We start from the raw sequence: 25,609 nt of genomic DNA, 5'->3' as shown, positions 1-25,609 counted from the left end.
TCCAGCTTTATAAAGGCAAAGCCCTTCACAGAGATTGAACCCATTCTTCCAGGCCCTGGCAAATATGAAGAGGGCTGCACCCTAGTGTTTGAATTAAAACACCAGCCTTAATCCTGTTTCCCAAATCCAGAGGCCAGAATCTCATAGTAGATCTTCTGTGGCGGCTCACCCTTGCTTCTGAACACTGAGACCAACAGGCCAACAACTTTCAATCCCACAGACAGTTCTGTCCTAGTTATTTTCTGGCTCAGATATGTTCCTTGTAGAAGGAATGGTAACTGGAGCTTCAGAGGCATGTGGCCATCAGTCCCCCTGGGCATTGCTGGGCTCCTACCTCTCCTCCCATGGGTGTTATGCCTGGACATTTCAGGACCCAGTGGGAGGTTGTCTGAGGACAGAGTTGTCCAGCAGCAGGGAAGGAGAGGAAAGAGCAGAACATGCTCAGTGTGGCCATGTCTGAGGTTTCTCAAGTGGTCCTTGTTACAGTGCACACAGGCAGAGACATCATGAGCAATGAGGCTGCAGCTCTGTGGGCTGCATCAAGGGTGCCATCACGGCCACCCATCCCGGAGCCCAGCCCCTCCCTGGGCCATGTCCCCCATGACAGTAGAGTTGTGCTGTAGGTCTGTGGATTGAACTAGAGTGAGGTTGCTGAGGAACACTATTAATAATCAAGATAACTGAAGTCGAGGTGGGTGGAGGAGGAAAGGAGCCTTTTATTTATGCTTGAACCAGGGTCTCAGGTCTTTCTCATAAGTCTGGCACAAGACAAAGGGGCGGTACAGCCTTATATCAGGGCACAGGCTGGAGAACAAAAGGAGTCATCCCAGAAGCAGAGGCTGCAAGGTTAAGGGGTGGGACTTGGACCCACTGCTCAAGGTCTGTTTTCCTTAGTTATTATTATCTTTCAGCAGAGCTGTGCCTGGGAAAAAAAAGTTTAGCCTCCACAAGAGAGAACCCACTGGTGGTGGGGGAGGGTGTCTAGTTGGGCAGGAGTTAGTGGGGTTATTGAAGCCTCTTCTTAGCAAACATTCAGTCTGTGTCCCCATCCCCACACCCATAGATAAACCACTAGAGTGCTCACACAGTCTTAGAAATAGGTTTACAGTTTGTTTTTTTTCCCCACACATTTAGACTCAATATCCCATGTATGAGTGAAACCATTCTGTAGTTGTCCTTACTCCTAACTTGCTTCACTGAGCATCATCTTCTCCAGTTTCAGCCACTTTATCCCAAGGGACACAAGGATATCCTTTTTGATTACTGCATGATACTCTTTTTTTAATCTAGGCATCTGTCAAAAGGACATTTTGGTTGTTTCCAGGTCTTTGCTATTGTGACTAAAGCAGCTGTGAACATGGGGGTGCACATATCCCTCTGAACCAGTGCTTTTCTGTCTTTGGGGTATATACCTAAGAGTGGAATTGCTGTGTCATGTGGTATTTCCTTTTTTATTTGTTTAAGGATTCTCCATACTTAGTTCACCAGTTTGCATCCCACAGGCAGTGCAGTAGAGTTCCCCTCTCTCCACATCCTCTCTAACACTTACCTTCTGTTGTTTTACTTATGGAGTCCATATCAAAGGTGTGATGGGGTATCTCAAAGTGGTTTTGATTTGCACATTTCTGATGATGAGTGAACTGGAGCATTTCTGCCTATGTCTGTGGGCCAGGGGTATCTCTAGAGAGTCACCTACTTGTATATTCTGACCACATTTTATTGTGTTCTTTTTGTTGAGTTTTCATCTCACCTTTCTCAATTTCTCTCTATATATATCAAAAATAAAACAAAAATGACCACTAGTAGGGCAACAAAATTGAAAATAAATAAGTAAATATAAATTTTTTAAAATAAGACAACTAGCAGCTGTGGATTCGTCGTTCATGAAGTTACCAAGTCCTAGTGGTAATCCTGGTGTCAAAATAAATAAATGCCTTTAGAGAAAATCCTGGAGTCCTTGCACTTAAACATCATTATTCCTACTATGCAGGAAGAGCGCACCTAATAAAATTCAGGGCGCTGGGTGGAGATGGGCCCTTCTCCATGTGAGGGTAATGGAGAACTGCAGCCCCTGTCCCTGTCCTGCCCCTTGGGCTCAGAGCAGATTCGCCACTGCCCTTGGCGTGGGTCACACTCCCAGCTCATGCTCATCCTCACCCAGAGACAACTTTTCCCTCAATCCACAGCCCGCAGTGACCATGTTCAGCAGGGCCTCGAGACAGAAGTGCATCCTTAGCCAGGCCAGCTCAGCGCTGGGGAGAAGCAAGCCCAGAGAAGATGCTGCAGACAAGGTAGGCAGACAAGCTTCTTCCTGCCTGGTAGAGACAACCTGGCTTTGTCCAGTTTGCAGATGTGGTGGTGCTCATTCATGCACTTGAAATGCTGTCTCCTAAGTATTCGTTCCAGTGACTGGCGAGGTCAGTGAACCTGCCAGAACCCTGCAGGGACTGTTGTTTTCCCAGATTTGACCCCTTGAAAGCAGGACCTTAGTCTGCTAGGGGAGGAAACCGCTCAGCCGTGTGGCAGATGTGCACTGAGGTGTTGTGAAAAGTAGAAAGCTTACACCTTGAGGAGAGAAGCTGCTGGCAGTGGGTTCCTTTTTGGCGACAAGAACACTGAGGTGGATGGTTGAGGACTTAGGTGGATTTGGGCATTTGGGCAAGAGCTATCCCTCAGAAGTCATAGGCAGCAAATGCAGAGGCAGCAAGGCATGCAACTGGATGGTGTGAGAAGACACAACTGACATCCTGAGGACAGTGTGAAGGGGTCAGCTGAAAGGGGGTTAGGGTGGGGTTGTCCTTGTGCCTTGGCAGTAACTCAGCAAGAAGAGCCTCAGGCTTGCCTTTGTGACACTGAACTTGGATGTGTGAGGTCTTCTAAACCAGCACTGCTTGTGTGAGAGATGAGTTGCTTTGCCAGAGGATGTCTTTCTCCTTAAGTAAGTGCTTAAAACTGGAAAACAGAGTTTTTTTAAATGAACTGTAATTCAGGGAGCCTATGGCCATTGGAAGGTGTGTAAGATAAGAAGGATGTTGTAGCTGTGAATCTCAATGTTATGTGTATTTTTCTCCCTTTTAAAATGATTTAATTATGAAGGTCAAGTCCATTGGATAAGAGGGGTACAATTCCACACACAATTCCCAACACCAGATATCTCCAAACTACCCCCTCTCTTGGAAGTTTTCCTATTCTTTATTCCTCTTGGAGTATGGGCCCAGGATCATTTTGGGGTGCAGAAGGTGGAACGTCTGGCTTCTGTAATTGCTTCTCTGCTGGACATGGGCATTGACAGGTGGATCCATACTCCCAGCCTGTCTCTCTCTTTCCCTGGTGGAACATGGATATGGGGATTTGGGGCTCCAGGACACATTGGTAGAGTTGTCTGCCCAGGGAAGTGAGGTTGGCATCATGGTGTGTGTATTTTTTTTTAATGAAATGATACATATAGTAGTGCCTGTGGATAGTAAGTTGTATCTTTACACCTCCATGTGGATGGGTTTAGCACTGTATCAGATCACTCTGAGTGTTGAACCTAGTTATTTTAAGCATCTAAACAGAGGCTGTGGTAGAAAAGCCAACCATAACAGGATTCATTCAGAAATATCCAGAAGATAATTGCAAAAGAATAGAGAGTGTGTCAGGCTGGAGAGAGAGATGGAACTAGAATTAAAGCTCCAGACTTTCAGTCCCAAGATACATAAGGCACTTAATTCCATGGTGAATGGGTGAAGAGCCCCACAGCCCTGGCACAGTAGTTAGTGCTCAGACTACCTCTGGGCCTCTTACTCCTTTCTCACCAAGGCACATCCACAGTGGGGATTTGTGGTGCAGGCACTGAATCCCAGCAGTAAACGTGTCATTTATGACAAAGAGATGATGCAGACACATGGGAAAGCTCCTTGTCCCTAAACACAGATTCCCTCCCCCATTTTATTTAATAGGAGTGAGAAAAATTGAGAGGTTAGGGGATATAGAAAGGGAGAAAGATTGACACCTGTAGACCTGCCTTGCCACTTGTGAAGCATTCCCCCCTGCAGGTGGAGAGTGGGGGCTAGAAACTGGATTCTTTAATTTAGTTTAATTAATTTATTTATTCCCTTTTGTTGCCCTTGTTGTTTTATTTTTGTAGTTATTATTGTTGTCATTCTTGTTGGATAGGACAGAGAGAAATGGAGAGAGGAGGGGAAGACAGAGGGGGAGAGAGAGAGATACCTGCAGACCTGTTTTACTGCCTTGAAGTGACTCCCCTGAAGGTAGGGAACTGGGGGCTTGAACTGGAATCCTTATGCAGGTCCTTGGGCTTTGCACCACCTGCGTTTAACCCACTGTGCTACAGCCCGACTGCCAGGACATTGATTCTTGCGTGGGCCTTGTGCTTAGTAATATGTGCGCTAAACTAGGTGCACCACCGCCAAATCCTGACTTTTTTTTATTGTCAACTTAATACTTATTTACAAAATTGTATGATAATAGAGGTATAATTCCATACTGTTTCAACCACCAGAGGTCTGTGTCCCATTCCCTGCACTGAAAACTGCAGTCTCCCAAAGTTACCGATATGGGCTGATTCTACTACTTACCATCTGCCTGTCTGTCTGTCTATCTAAGATCTATCTTTATCTATGTATATATATTTTTCTCCATTATTTTTGTGGTCCTACCTTCACTTCCTTTCTAGGTCAGCCCTACACCTATTACCACTTAGAAGGTCTCTCCTTGTCACACCCTGATCTTCCACCAGTCACTTTTCACTCCACCCTCTCTATGTCATATCCTGTTTCCACCCTACTTGGAGAGTATAAAAACAGCTGCTCTTCTGATTAAAGACACTTGGAAATTGTTTTCCGGCTCCGAGATTTCCAGAGTGTATCTCCTGCGAAGTTAGTGTGGCAAGATTTCCTGATCCCTCTCCCACGCAGCAGCCTAGATCGGCTCCAGTTGAGATCTCTCCAAGCCAGAGAGCAATAGCTCCGGAAGAAGCACCCTCAGGCTGTCTCGGCAGGTGTTGGTCGGTCAGTCTCTACCCCTGGACTGTTCTAGTAGAGTAGGGCTCTGGAGAGGTGAAGTTCTGGGAAGCATTGGTGAGATCATCTTCCCAGGGAAGTCAGGATGGAATCACAGTAGCACCTGCAATTTGGTGGCTGAAAGGCAGTAAGATGGAAAACAGGACAAAATGTTTAGTTAACAGGAACCATAAAGTAAGTATAATGCAGATGAAAGTACAGAGCTTAGGATAGAAGGGAGCTAGGAAGTCTATTTTAGGAGTGTTCCTAGGAACTTATGTCTTAGTAATCTTTGCTTGAGCTTATTAGCTAACATGGAGGTGGACTAACAATATTGTCTGAAAAGATGGTGTCAGAGTTGAGAGTAGTACTAGAAATCAGGATTAGGGTAGAGAGTTGCTTGCAAATTTAACAAAAAATATATAAATGCAATTAACTGTTTACCTCAGTGAGCTAACCTGTGGCTCATATCTATTCATGTTTAGCACTAGAGCCTCTGCAACCTCCAAGTCCCTGTCAGGCTTAGCTCACAGTTGATAATCACATCTGAGAACATTCTAGGATACACTCACTTCAGAATCAGTCTTCTTTGAGTGGCAGAATAGGATAATCCAGCCTCCCTTTGGAGAGTAGTTCATAGTGAAGGTATGGTCCTGAGAAGCCCACAGAAGGGCTTATGATGTTGTTCCTAATAGATATGACCAGTGATAATAGAGAGAGGTCTAGGGGAGAATCTATGGGGTATTCAAGGATTCCCTGTCTAGGACTCCAGGTGATGATAACATGGCCTAATGGTGGCCAAAAAGGTCATAGATAAGTGAGCTAGTCTCTTGCCCTTATTTGTAGTCCCTTTATCTGATAAGATTAGACTTTCTCCCCATGTTGAGTGTAATTTGTTGTATCCAAACCAGTATTGGATTTATGGAATAGGGCCTCATGTTGGGGAGGAAATAGACCTAGGATTTTAGTGAGGTCTTAGTTAGCCTCAAGTTTTTCTTCAGTTACTTGATTAATGATTTTTTTTTTTAATACCAGAGCAGTGCTCAGTTTTGGCTTATGGTGGTATGGGGGGTTGATCTTTGGTCATTGGAGCCTCAGGCATAGAGTCTGATTATGTAACCATTATGCTATCTCCCCCTCGTTTTTTAATGATTCTAATAATGGTTGTCATAGGGACAGTACTTGTCCTTTACTTGATGTGTAATTTTTGCCTGTATATCTCTTGGCCAGTTGTATAGTGTCTCTTCTAAAATTAACCTAAGGGTAACAATAATGCTGATGCTCTGTCAGAAGAGATTTAAAAAGATGGAAGACTATATAGTACTTAAATTCTTTTTGAGTTATTTGATACTCAACTACATAAAGTGATTGAGAGAAATGAAGTAAGGGGTAGGAGAGGATGGTGTATAAGCCTAAATAATAAATATGTGATTGGAGAATTTATGATGCCTTCTTTAGGACATTCTACTAGAATACCAGGCTTATGCTATCTAAGTCTAATCATAAAGGGCTATTTATTAAGCACTTTTACTTTGAGGTATATAATTGTCCCTTGCTTATACTAGGTACATGTAGGCCCTTGCCTGTATTTAATATCTGTAATTTTGTTAGAATATGTGCCATCTGGAAACGAACTAGGTAGTCCCATGCAAACACAGACTTTCAAAGTTTTACTTTGCTTATTAAATGCAAGAAGCAATGGCTACTACTCAGATGGAGAACCTTAGCCATATGCCAGGACCCTGAGTTCCCACCCATACAAATAGCTAGCCTGAGGAAGTCTGGAGGGATGTTCCCAGATACCTCGAGATGGGAGACTATCCAGTGTATCACTGATCAGAACTCCAGCAAAGATTTTATGGATAAAACCACATGTAAAGGAACAAGAAGATCAAAGATGTTTTTAGTTGAACATACATCAGGAACAATTGTCAAGGTACAAATTACTTTCAAGGTAGGAGAGACACCAAGAATGTGTTGGCCTTACTTATGATAGTCTTCTCTTACTATGCACTTTTTTGATGCTCCAAGAAATATTTGTTTATTCTTAGGTCATTTTCTGCACAAACCCCAAAGCCCTCATGGAAGGAGTCAAACATCAGAGTTACAGATAGTTAATATTTTTTTTTAAAAATTTAAAAATGCATTTATTTATTAATAGTGAATTTTCCTTCCTTTTATTTTATTTCTTTAATGTAATTTTTACCAGAGCATTATTCAGCTCTTGCTTACAGTGGGGCTGGGGATTGAACTTGGGTCATTGGAGCCTCAGGCATGAGAGTGATTGCATAGCCCTTATGCTATCTACCCTTTGCCCTTTTAATCTTTATTTATTGGGTAGAGACAACCAGAAGTCAAGAGGGAAGGGGGTGATAGAGAGGGAGAGAGACAGAGAGACACCTGCAGCACTGCTTCACCACTCCCAAAGCTCTCCCCCTGCAGGTGGGGACTGGGGGCTCAAACTGGGTCCTTTCACATTGTAATACATGTGCCCAACCAGGTGCACCACCACCTGGCCTCGTGACAAAGAAAAGAAAGCTTCATGGAACTCATTGTGACACCTGTGTCAGTACCCCCAGCCATTGGTACTGACCAGGAGTGGGAATATTACCTGCTCAGAGGATTCCAATGCACTGACATCATTGTTTCTTAACCAGGAGGAACAGGGGCTCCCACAGCACCCATTCCACCAACTGAGAAAGAGACCACAGGCACAGAAGAGGGCACCACAGCAGGACAGTCCAATCAGGGCTCTAGGACCACTTGACCAGGCTCTCCAGGCAGTGCCAGTGGCTCCACTGTGTCTGGATCATCTGTGGCAGGGCAACACACCAAGGCTCCATCATCCCAGGGCTCTGGCACCACTGGACCAGCACCTAATGACTCTGGAAAAACAGGGCCACCTGAAGAAAGCTCTGGGACCTCAGGCAAGCCTCAGTAAGGATGTCAGTCCACAAGCTCATCTGTCCATCGACCTGGCACCTCTCAACCAGCTGCAGTGCAGACTAGAACCACTGGGCTATCTGTCATGGAGGCAGGAACCACAGGGTAATCCGTGCAAGACTCCAGGACCACCCAGCCTGGCTCAGCAGGCAGTAGCAGTGGATCCACTGGGGCTGGAACAGCAGGAGCAGGGCGCCAGACCATGGCTCCATCATCCCAGGGCTCTGGCACCACTGGACCATCTTCTGTTGTCTCTCAGACTTCAAGCCAGTCTAAGGAAGGATCTGAATCCACAGACTCATCTGTCATAGGATCTGATTCCACTTCAACCTCCTTGGTGTACCCATGGGCACCACTGGATTCTCTTCTACCCTGCTGGGCACTACTGCTTCCTCGGTGGGCATTGTCACAACCACAAGAGTTTTTCCTCAGGGATCCTCTGCTGACACAGCTCCAGCAGGTAAGCCTACACACAGTATATACAAACGTCTTTTTTCCCTTTACATTCTCTCTTAGGTATTTTCAGGCCATTTTGAGCTGTTAATGGCTTCCTGAGTCTTCTTAAAATAATGAAGCTTTCATATTCTAAGTCAGGTCATCATATATTCATCATTTATACATCATGTTCTGTTTAGTCTTTTTTTTAATTTCATTATTAGAAACAGAAAGAAATTGAGATGGGAGAGGGCCATAGAGGAGAGAGACAGACACCTGCAGTTCTACTTCACCACTCCTGAAGCTTCCCTACTGCAGGTATGGACTAAAGGTTTGAACCTGGGTCTTGGAGCACTGTAATATGTGTGCTCAACCAGGTGCACCACGACCTGGCTCATCAGGTTCTGGTCTTTTAATTTATCAATATATTATTTAGAATTGTGCTAGTTGTTCTTATTTAACCCAACATTACAATGAAATTATTTTAAATGCTTGCAGATAATTTATCTACATAACAAGTTTATTTTTACCCTAACCCTTGTGATACATGCTCTTTAGTTTCCCCCCTCTTTCAAATGGAATTCTCGAGAAATAATATTTTTAGGTTTAATGAGGACTGAAGCTTAGGCTGTCTAGTCTCCAGTCCTGTTCTCAGCCCCTACCCTCCTCACTCCAGTGGCTATAGGAACAATCTGTGTATAGCACATACATCCAACCACACTCTGCCTCTGGAACTTGCAGTGCAAAAGCAATGATTATTAAATGTGACTCAGTTATTCTTCCATAAGTAGAATGTACTATCCACTCTGTTTTATGCTTAATAATAATAAGATGTAGCACAGACCTCACTTAGTAGCTTGGTTCACTGTGTTATCAATACTGCAGGCTTTATTTCCCCTTTTCATTTGTGATTAATGGTGGTTACAATCTATTAAGATTACAATATGTAGGTCCATGATATACTCCTTATCACTGTTTTTTTTTTTTCACCTATTTCAAACAATTAATCACTTCTGGCCTTTCCACTGCTACTCAGTGATGGTGGAGTATAGCCAAGTTTGTTACCTACATGAGTGTAGATTTGTCACACATAAACTCAACCAAGAATTAGAAATTTCAAGCTTTTTAAAAAAATATTTATATTTTTATTCCCTTTTATTGCCCTTGTTGTTTTATTGTTGTATTTTTTATTGATGTAATTATTGTTGGATAGGACAGAGAGAAATGGGGAGAGGAGGGGAAGACAGAGAGGGGGGAGAGAGACACCTGCAGACCTGCTTCACTGCTTGTGAAGTGACTCCCGTGCAGATGGGGAACCGAGACTGGAACTGGGATCCTTACGCTGGACCTTGCACTTGGCGTCACGTGTCCTTAACCCACTGTGCTACTGCCCAACTCCTGAAATTTCAAGCTTTATTCAGGAAAATTGAGAACAGACATTTTAGAGTACATGTGTGGAGAGAAAGAGAGAGAGAGAGAAAGAAAGAGAGAGAGAGAGATCGAGAAATGAGTGTGGGAGTAAGTTACTGATATGTTGAGGGCCCCATGTTAGCAGAGCTAGAAAGGGCCTGTAACAGAGCCTTATCAACTCCCAAGCCCTGCCTCCACCCTCTTTCTAAGCCATGCCCATACCTGTTGCCACTCCCATTTCCTGTGCATTCTTTACTTTTTTAACAATTTTATTTATTCATTTATTTTCCCTTTGTTGTCCTTGTTTTTTATTGTTGTAGTTACTATTGTTGTTGATATCATCGTTGTTAGATAGGACAGAGAGAAATGGAGAGAGGAGGGGAAGACAGAGGGGGAGGGAAAGATAGACTCCTGCAGACCTGCTTCACCTCCTGGGAAGGGACACCCCAGCAGGTGGGGAGCTGGGGGCTGGAACAGGGATCCTGACACTAATCCTTGAGCTTTGTACCACCTGTGCTTAACCTGCTGCACTACTGCCAGACTCCCCCATTCTTTCCTTTCTTCCCCACTGGCTTGGGAAACATGTTCTGGCAGTGGTGCTCCAGGGAGTGTCTATACTCCCCAGGTTCTCCCTATCCATTCTCTGACCTGAGCAGCTCTAAGGGGCAGCACACCTGAAGACACAAAGTCTGTTAATGCCCCTCCCAGAAAGTGAGAGTATCAAGGATGTAACACGGGAAGCCTCTCCTTAAAACAGGGCTGTGGTCCAGTAGTGGGCGTGGTAGGTGGAGCATCTCACCTGTGGACCTGAGGTCCTAGTTTATTCCTGCCATCTCGGGTGCTACAGGGATACTGTGCCCTCTGTATCTGTCCCTTGAGGTCCCCTTCATTAATACATATGTCACTGTAACCACAGGACTGCCATCTATACTTAAGACTCAGTTACCATTGCTATTAGAGCTGCTTCTGACCTCTGTATACTCCAGGAATCTGAGCTGTGGATGCTAGGATAGAGAGTCAGTATTCAGGGGCTGGGTGATGGTGCCTGTGGTAGAGTGCATATGTTGCTATGAACAAGGACCCCACCTGCAGGGGAAGCTTCACGAGTGGTGAAGCAGGTCTGCAGGTGACTCTTGGTCTGTCTCACTCTCTATCTCCCCATCTCTCTCAATTTCTCCTTATCTATCTGCTAGCAGAGGAAATATATATATATATATTATATTTATATAATATATATATATATATTATTATATATATATATATATGTCCTACAGCAAGGGCAACAAAAGGAAATAAATAATTTTTTTTAATTTCGAAAAAAAAGGTGTAAAAAAAGAAAAAGTGGACAGGGGTAGATGGCATAATGGCTATACCAAGAGACTCATGCTTGAGGCTCACAGGTCCCAGGTTCAATCCCCCACACCACCATCAGCCAGAGCTGAGCAGGGTTATCTATAGTCCTATGTTTTCTAGTCAGACAAAAGAAGTGGGTTTCATGACTTGAGTGAAAATACAGCTTAACTACTGCTTCATGAAATCAGATGCTATCGACAAAAATCTTGAAAAAAAATCTCAGTGATGTATATATATATTTTTTTCCTCCTCCAGGGTTATTGCTGGGCTCGGTGCCTGCACCATGAATCCACCACTCCTGGAGGCCATTTTTTCCCACCTTTTGTTGCCCTTGTTGTAGCTTCGTTGTGGTTATTATTATTGCCCTTGTTGATGCAATTCGTTGTTGGATAGGACAGAGAGAAATGGAGAGAGGAGGGGAAGACAGAGAAGGGGAGAGAAAGATAGACACCTGCAGACCTGCTTCACCGCCTGTGAAGCGACTCCCCTGCAGGTGGGGAGCCGGGGGCTCGAACCGGGATCCTTACGCCGGTCCCTGCGCATTGCGCCACATGCGCTTAACCCGCTGCGCCACCGCCCGACCCCCAGTGATATTTTTAAAACTAGGTAACTTATCCCCCCCCCCTTTTTAAGCCCTGAATTGTAGCAAGACACATTTGTATGGTCAGAATTTAGTTAGAAAAGACAGACACCTGCAGCCCTGCTTTACCATTCACAAAGCTTTTCCCTGCAGGTGGAGACCAGGGCCTTGAACCCAGGTCCTTGCACACAGTAGTGTGTGTGCTTAACCAGGTGGACCACTGCCTGGCCCCCTAAAGAGGACAGTTTCAACATAAGTGTTTAAAATTCACTGCTTGCCCAGAATTTGAAAACTGAGAAAGCCCTTGGAACTGATCCTTAAGAAGTCTTGGGTGACCTGTAGGTTTACAGAGGCAGAATTTGGATTGTAAAACAGTAAAAAGTGGTAGCTAGAAGATCTAGTGACCACTCCCAGAAGCAACCAAGAATTACCCTTTACTTAAAATTATAGAATAAGACATGGGGGCCAGGCAGTGGTGCGCCTGGTTAAACACACATTACAGTGCACAATGATCTGGCTCCAAGCCCCTGGTCCCCACCTGCAGGGGGGAAGCTTCACAAGTGGTGAAGCAGGGCTGCAGGTGTCTCTCTGTCTCTGTCTCTCTCTATCTCCCTCCCTCTCCCTTCTCATTTTTTCTCTGTCCAATAGTAAATAAATAAATAAAGTGGAAAAAAAGGAAGTATAAAAATAAGACATGAGGGGCCAGGTGTTGGTGCACCTGGTTAAGCACACACATTATAATTTACATGTATCTGGTCCCCACCTGCATGGGGAAAGCTTTGCCAGTGCTGCAGGTGCCTCTCTATCTCTCTCTCCCTTTTTATCTCTCCCTCCCCTCAATTTCTCTGTCTCTATTCAATAATAAAAATATTTTTAAAACTGATTTTTAAAAAGATAAAGGAAAATAATAAAGGGGCCTGGGCAGTAGTACACCTGGTTAAGTGCACATAGTACTAAGTATAAGAACCCAGTGAAGGATCTGGGATTTAACCCCTGGCTCCCCACTTGCAGGGGGAAGCTTCACAAGCAGTGAGGCAGGTCTGCTGGTCTCTTCCTCTCCTCTCAGTCTCTCTGTTCTTTTTTTATTTTTTATTTATTTAAGAAAGGAGACATTAACAAAACCATAGAATAAGAGGGGTACAATTCCCATAACCTAATCTCCACATCCGACCCCCTCCCCTGATAGCCTTCCCACTCTCTATCTCTCTGGGAGTATGAATCCAGGGTCCTTGTGGGTTGCAGAGGGTGGAAGGTCTGGCTTCTGTAATTGCTTCCCCGCTGAACATGGGCCTTGACATGGGTTGATCCATACTCCCAGTCTCTCTGTTCTATCAAATAAAAATGGCCACTAGGAGCAGTGGATTTGTAGTGCAGGCAGAGAGCCCTAGCAATAACCCTGGAGGTAAAAATAAAAAGAAAATTAATTAAAATAAGACATGTGCTCATGCATGCTGACTAGGATGGTTTCTTCCTGGTAGATGGGTGTCATTTATGCACCTGTGGGAGCACATACTCAGGGACTCTGAAAGCCAAGGCCATTGGCCACTATCGCTGCCTGATCATTATCCACAAATAACCTGTTGCATGTTGCCAGATGTAACCTCCATTTTATTAACTTCATATTAACAGTGTGCCGTGGTCCACTGGGAGAAGAAAAAGTGGTGAGTATCCCATTTCTCTTTGCTTGAGTCCACACTTGCTGTCACCCCTCACTTGAATAACATGTGTCCACCTGACATGACCCATAGCCTGGAGACACATGGACGGCCAACTGCCACCAGTGCACCTGCATGGCTGCCAGGTCTGTGGACTGCAGACCCCGGGAGTGCCCCGCCCCACCCACATATGGAGCCAGAGAGAAGGTGGTCACCTTCTCATCTAGTGATACATACCTGCTGTGACATTGGACACTATGGTGAGTCATACCAGCATGTTTAAAAAATATTAATAAAAACTTCAGAGGGTCATATAGCATAATGGTTCAGCAAAAAGACTTATTCCTGAGGCTCCTAGGTCCCAGGTTCAAAACCCCACACCAACATAAGCCAGAATTGAACAGTTCTTTGGTAAAACAGAAAAAGGAGGGGGCTGGTGGTGACACACTTGGTTGAGCGCACATGTTACAAGGTGCAAGGATGTGGTTCAAGTCCCCATCCCCCACCTGCAGGGGGAAAGCTTTGTGTCTCTGTCTCTTTCCCTCTCTACCTCTCCTTACCCTCTCGACTTCTAGCTGCCTCTATCCAATAAATAAAAGTAATAAAAAATTAGAAATATTAAACCAGCATGTTTGAACTGAAGGGCCTAGTTTACTTTTGCATACCTAGGAGATATTTATTGAGCTACTTGTACGCGGTGCTTATGTGACGTTTACCATCCTAAGAGATGCTAATAGATGCTCTGTTTACTGGGCTCAAGACCCTGTTCCCACCTGCACAAGTGGTGGAGCTGTGCTGCTGGTGTCTCTTCTCTCTCCCTCTCTTCTTCTGTGGCTCACCTCAAAGGGCACCAGTAGGGTTGGTCACTAAGTACCGGGCATGGAGGTTCTGAGCCAGTGTCCCAAAAAGACATGCTTTATGACATTCAGATCTGTGAGCTGGAAATCTGTGGTTGTGACTAGAGGAAATAGGTGGCCCAATTCTCAGAGATCAGAGAAGAAAACCCAGAGAGACCAGAACCTCATGTTATGTAAATAACAGCACAACATCTTCAGGATTGGATTCTGACAACTGATTTGTCATCTTGGAAAGTTGTTTCATGTTTTTTTTTTTTTTTTGCAGTTAAAATCAGATTCCTTTATTGTATCAAAGTATAATCTGAGTTTTACAAAGTATTTTCCATATATATTTTTTTTTTTCTTTCTTCCCATTTTTTTTACCAGAGCACTGCTCAGTTCTGGATGATACTGCTGCAGGAGATTTAACCTGGTACTTTAGTGTCTCAGACATGAGAGTCTCTTTACATAACCATTAAGCCATCTACCCCACCTGTATTTTACATTTCTTAGAGGAGAAATATAATTTAACATGTTGTATAAAGGTAATATAATCTTCTAATTAATTAATTAATATTGAAAGCATATAGTTGTGAGGGAAAACATTTAATTTTTTAAGGACCACTATCAAGCAATCCTAAAAAACAGATGATTCTCAAGTTGATACCACTATAGTTTAACTCTTGATACTATCAAAACATCTAAAAGATATGTGGTGGAGCTGGGAAGACAGTTAAGTGGTTTTGCTAAAAGACTTTCACTCCTGAGGCTCCAAAGTTTCAGGTTCAGTTCCCAGCAGCAGTATCAGCGAGAACTAAACAGTATTCTAGTAATCAACAAACAAATTAAATGAAAAATAATAGCATATAAAGAAAAAAAAGAGTGGGTGTTGGGCGGTAGCGCAGTGGGTTAAGCACACGTGGCCCAAAGTGCAAGGACTGGCAGAAGGATTCCTGTTCCAGCCTCCGGCTCCCCACCTACAGGAGAGTCGCTTCACAGGCGGTGAAGCAGGTCTGCAGGTGTCTCTCTTTCTGTCCCCCTCTCTGTCTTCCCTCCTCTCTCCATTTCTCTCTGTCCTATCCAACAATGACGAGATCATCAACAACAACAATAATAACTACAACAACAGTAAAACAAGGACAAAAAATGGGAAAATCAATAATAAAAAATAAAAATGGAAAATGGAAAAAATAGCCACCAGGAGCAGTGGATATGTAGTGCCAGCACCCAGCCTGGAGGCAAAAAAAATTTTTTTTAACTGTGAAAAAAAAACATTAAGAATGGGGAGTCGGGCAGTAGCACAGTGAGTGAAGCGGAAGCGGAGCAAAACCCAAGGACCAGCTTAAGGATCCTGGTTTGTGCCCCCAGCTCCCCACCTGCAGGGGAGTCGCTCCACAGGCAATGAAGCAGATCTGTAGGTGTCTATCTTTCTCTCCCCCTCTCTGTCTTCCCCTCCTCTCTCCCTTTCTCTCTGTCCTATCCAACAACTATGACATCAGTAACAACAACAATAATAATAACAACAAAAAACAAGGGCAGCAAAAGAGAATACATAAATAAATATTTTTAAAAATTAAAAATATAACCCCTTGGATTTTAAATTGACAACTTATCTATCACACTGAAATTATCATCTACCCTTCCTAATTTTTAGTTTCCAAAGGTGATCTGACTGGAGAATAGATGAGTTTGGTTTTTTATAAAATCTTTTTAATATATATATTTATTTTCCATTTGTTGCCCTTTTTTTGTAGTTATTTGTTGTTATTGATGTCATTGTTGTTGGATAGGACAGAGAGAAATGGAGAGAGGAGGGAAAGACAGAGTGAGGAGAGAAAGAAAGACACCTGCAGAACCTGCTTCACTGCCTGTGAAGCATCCCCACTACAGGTGGGGAACCACGGGCTCCAACTTGGATCCTTATGCCACTCTTGTGCTTTGCGCTGCCTGTGTTTAACCCACTGTGTAACAGCTAGACTCTCTGCTTTATTTTTTTTAGCATAAACCTATGGTGATGTTTAGAAACTATGGAAACAGTAGGAGGTGGCTTGCAACACTGCATAGAACTTGCTGGCAGGAAACTTGATCCTAGATGCCATGTATGCCAGAGTGATGACCTGCTTCTTACTCTCACTAATAAATATAGAAGTGCATCTACTAAAAAAGAAAATGTTTTACCTCAAGTCATTTATATGAAAAAAAAAGTTCAGATAAATAAATGTCAGTTTATTAGTCATCTTATGGTTTGAGACCCAGAAATAAATACAACTTTGATTTTCAAACAAAAATGAATAATAGGGGTCAGGTGCTGGTTCACCCAGTGAAGTGCATAGTACTGTGTGCAAGGACCCGGGTTTGAGCCCCTGCTCTGTGGCCCTGCTCCCCACTTGCAGGGGGGTAGCTTCACAAGCAGTGAAGCAGGTCTGCAGGTACCTCTCTGTCTCTCTCCCTCTCTGTCTCTCCCTCCTCGCTCTATTTCTCTCTGTCCTATTAAATAAAAAGTAGAAAAGAAAAAGCAAACAAACAAAAAATTAGGAAGCACTCTGGGGAGCTTGAAAGGGCACACAAGGAAGAAGATAATTTGTGGATCTTGCCTTTTGTTCTCATCTGATGAGCCAGTTATTCTGTGCCATGTTACCCTTATTATTTGTTATCCTTAAATTTAGACCGTGGTGGCCAGGTGGTGGAGTGCCTGGTTGAGTGCTCACATTATAGTGCATAGGGACCCGGTTCAAGCTCCCAGTCCCCACCTTCAGGGGGAAAGCTTTGTGAGTGGTGAAGCAGTCTGCAGGTGTCTCTGTCTCTCTGCCTCTCTATCTCCCCCTCCCTTCTCAGTTTCTGTGTCTCTATCCAATAATAACAACAACAACAGTTCAGAGTGTGGTGGTGACTGGCTGCCTGCTTACCATAAAATAACTTTCCTTGAAACCCTGGTATAGTAGAGTAACATTGTGATAAAAATAAAGATAATAATAGAAAATTAATTTACATGATAGAAGTCTACATCAAATTGGCATTTGAAATAAGAAAGCTCTTTTTTGAGGTCCCCTGTTACGGAGCACATGAGTGGAAACAAACTGCTTCTGGAAAGCTTTGTTTTCAGTAGCTTAACTTTTTCCTTTCCTTAATTTCCTTTTCTTTTTAAACTATCTCTGTGCATTGTTGTGTGTTTAACCAAGTATACCACTGCCTGACTCCCCCCTTTTTTCTCTTGGCTTTTCTTTCTTTGCTTATTTTTCCTTTCTTTCTTTTTTTGCTTTTGGGCTTATCACCAGGTTTCAGGGCCAGCACTATGATTCCACTGGTCCTGGCAGCCATATATTTATTGATTCATTTATTTATTTATTTTGGCTAAGACAGAGAGAAACTGAGAGGGGAGGGGGTATATAGAGAGGGATAGAGACCTGTTTCTCTGCTTGTGAAGTGTCCCTCTGCAGGTGAGGAGCCAGGGCCTCCAACCAAGATCCTTGCATGGGTCTTTGTGCTTTTATACTATGTGCACTACACCCAGTGCACCCCCACCTACCCCACCCTCCCATTTGCATTCCTTTAGAGGTGAGAGGAAATACAAAATAAGAGGCAAAATCTTCACCCAGCACTTTGTATAGGCCAGAAGAAGCTCTGCAAATGTCCCCCCTCAACTTAGAGGGAGAGGGGAGTTTCTCTGCATGTGATGCCTCTTTTTTTTTTTAAATTATCTATGTCTGGATTGACTGATTGATTAGATAGAAACAGAGAAATTGATAAGGGAGGAGCATATAGAAAGGGAAAGAGATGGAGACACCTATAGCTACATTTCACCACTTGTGAAGTTTTCCCTCTGCTGGTGGGGGTCCAGGGGCTTGAACCCAGGTCCTTGTGCACTATGATGTATGCACTTAACCAGGTGCACCACCACCTGCCCCCCTATTTTTTTGCTTTTAAAGAAGCTCCCACTGATTTTTTTTGTATACAACTCTCTATATATGCTATTCTCTTTTAAAGTTTTATTTATAAAAAGGAAACATTGACAAGGCCATAGGATAAGAGGGGTACAGTTCCCACCACCAGAACTCCACATGCCATCCCCTCCCAATGGCTTTCCTATTCTTTATCCCTCTGGGAATATGGACTCAGGGACATTATGGTGTGCAGAATATAGGTCTGGATTCCGTAACTGCTTACATGCTGAATATGGTTGTTTACAAGTGGATCCATACTCTCAGCCTGTCTTTCTCTTTCTCCAGTGGGGCAGAGCTCTGGGGAAGTGGGCTCCAGGACACATTGGTGGAGTCTTCTGTCCAGGGAAGTCCAGTAGGCATCTTGGTAGCATCTGAAACCTGGTGGCTGAAAGAAGAGCCAAACAAATTGTTGACCAATCATGAACCTAAAGGCTGGAATATTGCAGATGAAGATTTGGGTTCTCCATTTTGAAGATAGCTAGTAGGCCTATTTTAGTTCTATTCCAAAGGGTTATATATTCCAGTGGGATATTATATTCCAAAGGGATATTATATTCCTACTGCTTTGTCCTCCTCTCAGGTAGTCTCATCATGCAGGTAGCAAGGGTGGGTCTGGGAAAAGCCCTATTTCTTTTTCTGGCTCTGAGATTTTGAACTTTACATCCTGTCTCTAGATTTTATTCAAAATTAAGTCTGTCTCGAAACCCTAACACCATCAACACAAAATGAGTTGAGTTAGATTCTTAAAATTTATTTTGGATTTGAATCCCCACCACACCTGCAGAGGAAAAGCTTTGTGAATGGTGAAGCAGTGCTGCAGGTCTCTCTCTCTCTCTCTTCTCCCTCTTTACTTCCCCTTTCCCTTTTGATTTCTGCTGTTACTATCCAATAAATAAAGATAATAAAATATTTTAAAATTATTTTTTAATTTTTAAAATATTTATTTTCCCTTTTGTTGTCCTTGTTATTTTATTGTTGTAGTTATTATTGTTCTTATTGATGTCCTTGTACTTGGATAGGACAGAGAGAAATGGAGAGAGGAGGAGAAAACAGGGGGAGAGAAAGACACCTGCAGACCTGCTTCACTGCCTGTGAAGCAAACCCTCTGCAGTTTGAGAGCCAGTGTACTTAACCCACTGTGCTACCTCCTGACTTTGCTTAGATTATTTTTAAGGAATTTGTATTTACAATTAAATTTTGATTTGATAGAACAAGGCAATTCATACAAGGAAGGGAGATAATGGAGAGAGAGAAAGACACGTACAGCTCTGCTTGCTTGTCAAGCTTAACCCCACCCCCTAGCAGGTAGGCACTGGGGCCTTGAACCTGGGTCATTAGTCATGGTTATGTGCATGCTCAACTGAGGTCGCCACCACCTGTGCCTATTTTAAAATTATTAAACAATTTTTTAAGAATCCCCTCAACTCATCATCTGCACTATTCCAGCTTAGGTCCATGATTGGTCAATGATTTGTTTGGCTTTGAGTATTAACTCTTTTCAACCACCAGGTTCCAGGTGCTAGCATGATGCTGACCAGACTTCCCAGGACAGACAACACCACCAGTGTGTCCTGGAGCTCTGCTTCCCCAGAGCCCTTCCCCACTAGGGAAAGATAGAGACAAGCTGGGAGTATGGATCAACCAGTCAACGGCCATGTTCAGCGAGGAAGCTATTGCAGAGGCCAGACCTTCCATCTTCTGCATCCCACAATGACCTTGGGTCCATACTCCCAGGGTTAAAGGATAAGAAAGCTATCAGGGGAGGGATGGGATACAGAGTCTGGTGGTGGGAATCGTGTGGAGTTGTACCCCTGTGCTTTACCCAATGTTTCCTTTTTATAAATAAAAAAATTAAAAAAGGGAGTTCGGAGGTAGTGCAGCGGGTTTAGCGCAAGTGGTACAGCATAAGGATCCTGGTTCCAGCCCCCAGCTCCCCACCTGCAGGGGTCTGGCTTCACAGTCAGTGAAGCAGGTCTGCAAGTGTCTTTCTCTCCTGGTCTTCCCTTCTTCTCTTCTTCCCTTTGTCCCAGCTGCGTCCAGCGCAGCGCCATGGAGCCCAGCGGCCTGCGCCCTAATGCCTCCTTGCCCCCACGCTGCATTGCATTGCATCGCACCCATAGGCCCCAGCGCTGGGGCTCGACCCCGTGCCCTGAGCACCTGGCCACGACTGTGCGGAGGCCCCCCGCGTGGAAGTACTGCTGAGGACTCGGGACAGTGCTGTGCCGGACAGCCTCGGCCAGGTCCATCTTGCTGGAGCCCATCTACTGGGATTCCTCCAATGCCAAGTAAGTGGCCCCAGGGACCCTGTGCCCTCAATGGCTTGGGTATTGTGCCTGCCTGGGAAGGTGCTGGGTGGGGGGAGGGGCGAAGTCAGGGTGCAGCCGCTGAGGGGCCAGAGTCCCCGGGACCCTGTCCCCAGGCAGGGACACCCTAGAAGGGTGGCTGTGCACCCCCAGATCCAGCTGCTTTTGGCTTCTGGGAGCAGGAGCGCAGGGACCCCGCCAGAGAGTCTGGGAGGCTGGCCTTCCCTTTCCTTCCTGCTGGGAGAGGGGTCCTTGGGTCCCTGGGCTTCCCCAGCATGTCCATGCCAGCAGCTCCCAGCACCCCGAGGGTGAGGACCCTCCTGTGCAGGAGGATTCCGGACAGTGTGCCTCCCGCCCACCCCAACCGCCCGGGCAGGAGGTGACCCAGGAACCCACCAGCCTGCTGTGGCTTCAGGAGCGGCCAAGCCCAGAGAACTTCTGTGCGCCCCCCCACCCGAAATGTGCGCCGGCTGTCCTTCCTCTCAGTGTGGTCCACGATGAGGTCCTCTGGGAAGATGGTTTGGAATCTTGAACTTCGAGTTTGGCCTGGGGCAACATGGCGAGCCAAGCTCCCAGACTAGGGTGAAGGCTGGGGCTCGGGGTGTGGGTCCAGGTTGGGGGTCTCCTGGCATTTCTAGAAGTGGAGTGTTTTCTCTGCCTCTGTCTCTCTCGGAAGAGACATGCATTTCAGAGAAGTGCCCCAGGCCTGCTGGCGTGAACCCATGTGGAGCTGTGCTGGGCTGTGAATTGAGTCTGGGCTGAGGGTCTGGCACTTTGCAACCTGCTGGTCCAGGGAGGCCACTCTCAGTGCCCCCCCTACCCCCCCACCCCTTCCGGAAGGTTTGGGCCTGGCTGGGCTCCATGTGTGGTGGGGGTGGGCAGGGGGCGCCTGGGGCTCTTGTGTCTGCTGGGACAGTCCTGGGGGGACTGCAGTCTGCCTGTGCACAATGAGATGGCCAGTGTGCTGGCAGGTGGGAGCTGCACTAGGAGCTGGGCAGAGCCAGGTAGGAGCCAATCTTGGAGCTGGGTAGGAACCGGGCAGAAACTGCGGTTTTAAAACAAAGGAAGTTAAAAAGGAAAATAAAATGTTACTTATTAATACAAAAAAGAGAAGCAGAGCATGACTATGGCACATGCAATGCTGTGGACTGAATTCAGGACTTAATGCCGACAGATCCATTGCCGTAGCCATTCTGCAATTCTAGAGTATAAATAGGTTATTTTATTTTTTTGTTGTTGTTGTTACCAAGGTCTCATTGTCTCCCTTTCTTTTTTTTTCTTTTCTATTCTTTTCCACTCTTTCTTTATTTTTATTTATTTTTCCTTTCTGTTGCCCTTGTTGCTTAACATTGTTGTGGTTATTAATGTCGTTGTTGTTGGATAGGACACAGAGAAATGGAGAGAGGAAGGGAAGACATAGAAGGGGAGAGAAAGACAGACACCTGCAGACCTGCTTCACCACCTGTGAAGGGACTCCCGGGCAGGTAGGGAGCCAGGGACTCAAACCAGGATCTATCCGCTAGTCCTTGAGCTTTGCGCCATGTGTGCTTAACCAGCTGTGCCACTGCCCAACTCCAACTGTCTCCATCTCTTAACACTTTTTAAATAAGATTATAATATAGTACTAGCTGCAGATGATATAAAATTTAAGATTATAATATAGTACTGGCTGCAGATTGGCTTTTTTGAAAAAAATCATGGTAATATTGTTCTCTTAACTGTACATCTTTTAAGTAATACAAAGACTTTTTAAAAATTTTTCTCAAATATTGTGCCTGGGGATCAATCCCACCCAGAACCTTGCACCTGCATGGGACAGCTAGAAGCCTCCCCGCCAGTCTCCATTCTGTATCCTTTAAGAGAGGGAGACATGCAAAGCACTGCTCCTCTATGCACGGAGTCCCTCCCATTGCCTGCCTGTGGTGTGTACTTGCAATGTCGAGGATCAGACCCCCAGCCACATACTATATAAAGCATGTGCTTTACCCCCTGAGCTGCCTTCAGATCCTGAGTTTGATCCCTGGCATTGCATGTACCAGAATGATGTTCTCATTCTCTCTCATGAATAAAAAGTTATGTTATCTTATATTATGTTTTTAAGAAACGTATGTTATGTTGTGTTTTCTGTTTAAGAAACAGACAACCTGCACCTGTATTTAGGCTGGTAACTGGACTCAACAGTAGTCCAGGCCTACTTAAAATCCAGAATCAACAAATTTAGAAACAAGGCAAAGGAGAGAACAGTTATACAATCTTTTTTTTGAAGACACTGAGTAGCTTCTTTTCATTGGTCTACATGTACTATAGAAGGGGGTAGAGGGGCACAGAAGCAGCACTCTAGCATATGCAGTGCTTGGGATTGGACTCAGGAACTACAATTTAGAAGCTCTGAGTTCTTCCATTGTGCAACTTACCCATCTTCAGAGATAGTTTTCCTTTGTTTTGTTCTAAAGACCTTATTTATTCATTAAGGAGAGAGATACGAGCAGGAAGGATCACTGGGGATTGAACTTGGGACCTCATGCCTGAGAATCCTGTACTTTATCCACTCTACCTCCTCCTCCCAGAACACTGATAATTTGGCTTTTATTGGAATTTGAACTACTGAAGAAACACTCTTGGGGTCCAGTTGGTAGCGCAGCAGGTTAGAAGCACATGGCATGAAGCGCACGGATGGGTGTTGGGATCCCGGTTTGAGCTCCCCACCTGCAGGAATGTCACTTCAGAAGAGGTGAAGCAGGCCTACAAGTGTGTATATCTTTCTCTCCCTGTCTCTGTCTTCCCCTCCTCTCTCCATTTCTCTGAACTATCCAACAACAATAACAACAATGATAAACAACAAGGGCAACAAAAGGGAAAAAATAGCCTTCAGGAGAAGTGGATTCATAGTGTAGGCACTGCGCTCAGCAATAACCCTGGAGACAAAAAAGAAATAGATTCTGCCCTGTGTGTGTCCTGCACTGGCAGCTATTTTCTTGACATATTGGTTGTGTATGCATGTAGCTATGTCAAGTATAAACATCTTAAGGGCATACACAATAGAATGATCTCACTCTTAGTCTATAAACTGCTCTATATCAGACTTGTTATCTCCATTTTAGTGATTATATCAGATTCTCTGTTTACTTTTCAAATTCTGACCTTATGCCAATGATGTAGGCATAATTCAGGGCTATCAAATAAGACAGGCTTACTTTTAGCCGAAAGGGCCCTGTTGACCACTATCTGAGTTTACCCTGATGTGGCCAAAACACTGAGGAAGCTGGAAACAGAACTACAAAGATGACAAAGAATTTCTAACATAACTGCTTTTAGTACATAGCTGCCAGTAAGAAAGAAATGGATCACATAAGTGATCAGACATTATAAGTTTCAGGGTCCCCAACAAGCTGGCTCTTCCCTGAGACAGGTGCATTCTTATGAAGAATATTGTTTGCATTATCTATTTATTTATTGTGCTGAGCTGAGGAATTAACCAAGGGCCTTACACATGTACAATACTACAGTGCACTCCACCCACCTTATTATTTCCACTCTGTATCCTGATTGAATAAATACAGAGATAAATAGAGAAGGAAAAACAATGGGAAAACACGAGGATATCATTCCTCCAGCCCGAGAGCCCCTTGGTGCTCCTAGTGAAGTTTAGATCTTCCCACCAACTGCCTACTAGCCTGTTCTTTATACTCACTTACCTATCTACATACTTCTGTGTGGCTTAGGGGTCTCACACCTGTATGATCTCACCACTCAGCAACCCTCTCCTAGTCAATTTTCTTATTCTGTTGATTCTTGGGGGGCACAGAGGGAAAAGCAGAAAGATTAAAGAGACCACAGTACCACTCTACCATCCATGGAGCTCCTCCCTTGTCCCCAGTGCTCCTCATAGCACTGTGGGATCACTCTATTTATATTAAAAGCCAGTACACTGAGAGTCCCACTTTATATTGCTATATTGGGTAACCACATTAATAGCAATCCTTTTTTGATATGAACTCATGTCTTTAAAGAAGCAAAATAAGTATACACTTAACTATCTTCTTGATTTCTCCTTTACTCCCAGCAATTGTATTTGTGTCATAATTCTCTTTTATTCTAGGATTTTTTATGTGGGGAGAAGTGCCTGGATCAACCAATTCAGAAGCTGCTCCAATCAGCAGATGAAGAAGCCATTACTGCATTTTTGGAAGAAAACTTTAAATCTCCCAAATGAATGATGACTCATTATTGACATTATGGTAACGTTTATGTTATCTATCCAATATGTGAAATGGATCTTTTTTAAGAAGCAGACCGAGGGATCAGGGAAATGGCTCGGCACCTCATATTCAGGAACAATCCTCTGGAACCTTGTTCTGGTTTCTCTCTTAAAGCAAAATAAATCTAAAAAGTAAAAAAGAATAGATTGGCACATGGAAATACTCTGCTATTTATTTTGCTTTTTTTTTTTAGAGGGAGGGGGTTTGTTTGTTTGTTTTGGAGGTAGTTTTGGGCAAAGCATGCTCTCTATACTGAGCTCTGTTCCAGGACCAGAATTGTCTTGTGATGTTATGGAAATATTTGAAAGCTTTTGAAACATAACTTAAAATACACAGCCATCAGGGTTATCACTTGGAGCTCAGTGTCTATATGACTCCACTGCTCCCAGCACTTTTTGTTGTTGTTTGTTTTCTTTCTTTTTGATAGAGGGTGAGAGAGAGAGTGAAATAGAAAGTAAGAGAGTAGTAGCACTGCTCTAGAAGCTTCCACCCTGCAGGTACTCATATGGTGGCTGAAGTTTCAAACCTGGCTCCTTACTTTTGGTAACCTGGATGCTCACTGGATGAGTCACCTACTAGCTCAGAGTTCTTCACCACAAGAAGCTGGAATACGCATTCTTTTCAAATCCACATGGCGCATCCTCCAGGATAGACCACATGTTAGGCTACAAAGACAGTATCAACAAATTCAAGAGCACTAAAATCATCCCAAGCATCTTCTCAGACCACAGTGGAGTAAAGCTAACACTCAACAACAAACATAAAATTACTAAAAGTCACAAAATTTATAAACTCAACAACATACTGCTGAATAACCACCCAGTCAAAGAGGAACTCAAGCAAGAAATTCAAATGTCTCTAGAAACAAATGAAAATGAAGACACAGGCTAC

General features: G+C 44.2%; 1 protein-coding gene across 1 annotated transcript; it reads left to right on the top strand.

The window, feature by feature from the left end:
* The first annotated feature begins 2,219 nt into the window (after positions 1 to 2,219).
* On the top strand, positions 2,220 to 24,716 carry LOC103128212 (uncharacterized). The gene is made up of 6 exons (XM_060183798.1): positions 2,220 to 2,291; positions 7,661 to 8,406; positions 13,354 to 13,385; positions 13,473 to 13,639; positions 20,187 to 20,441; positions 24,559 to 24,716. Exons 2-6 carry the CDS (start codon positions 8,149 to 8,151, stop codon positions 24,621 to 24,623), a joined length of 777 nt encoding a protein of 258 aa, XP_060039781.1. The 5' UTR covers positions 2,220 to 2,291; positions 7,661 to 8,148; the 3' UTR covers positions 24,624 to 24,716.
* The last annotated feature ends 893 nt before the right edge of the window (positions 24,717 to 25,609 follow it).

The sequence above is a fragment of the Erinaceus europaeus genome (assembly GCF_950295315.1).
Source record: "Erinaceus europaeus chromosome 6 unlocalized genomic scaffold, mEriEur2.1 SUPER_6_unloc_7, whole genome shotgun sequence".
NCBI classification, from domain to species: domain Eukaryota; kingdom Metazoa; phylum Chordata; class Mammalia; order Eulipotyphla; family Erinaceidae; genus Erinaceus; species Erinaceus europaeus.
The sequence above is the reverse complement of the archived record's forward strand: the minus strand, read 5'-3'. Positions and strand labels throughout refer to the sequence as shown.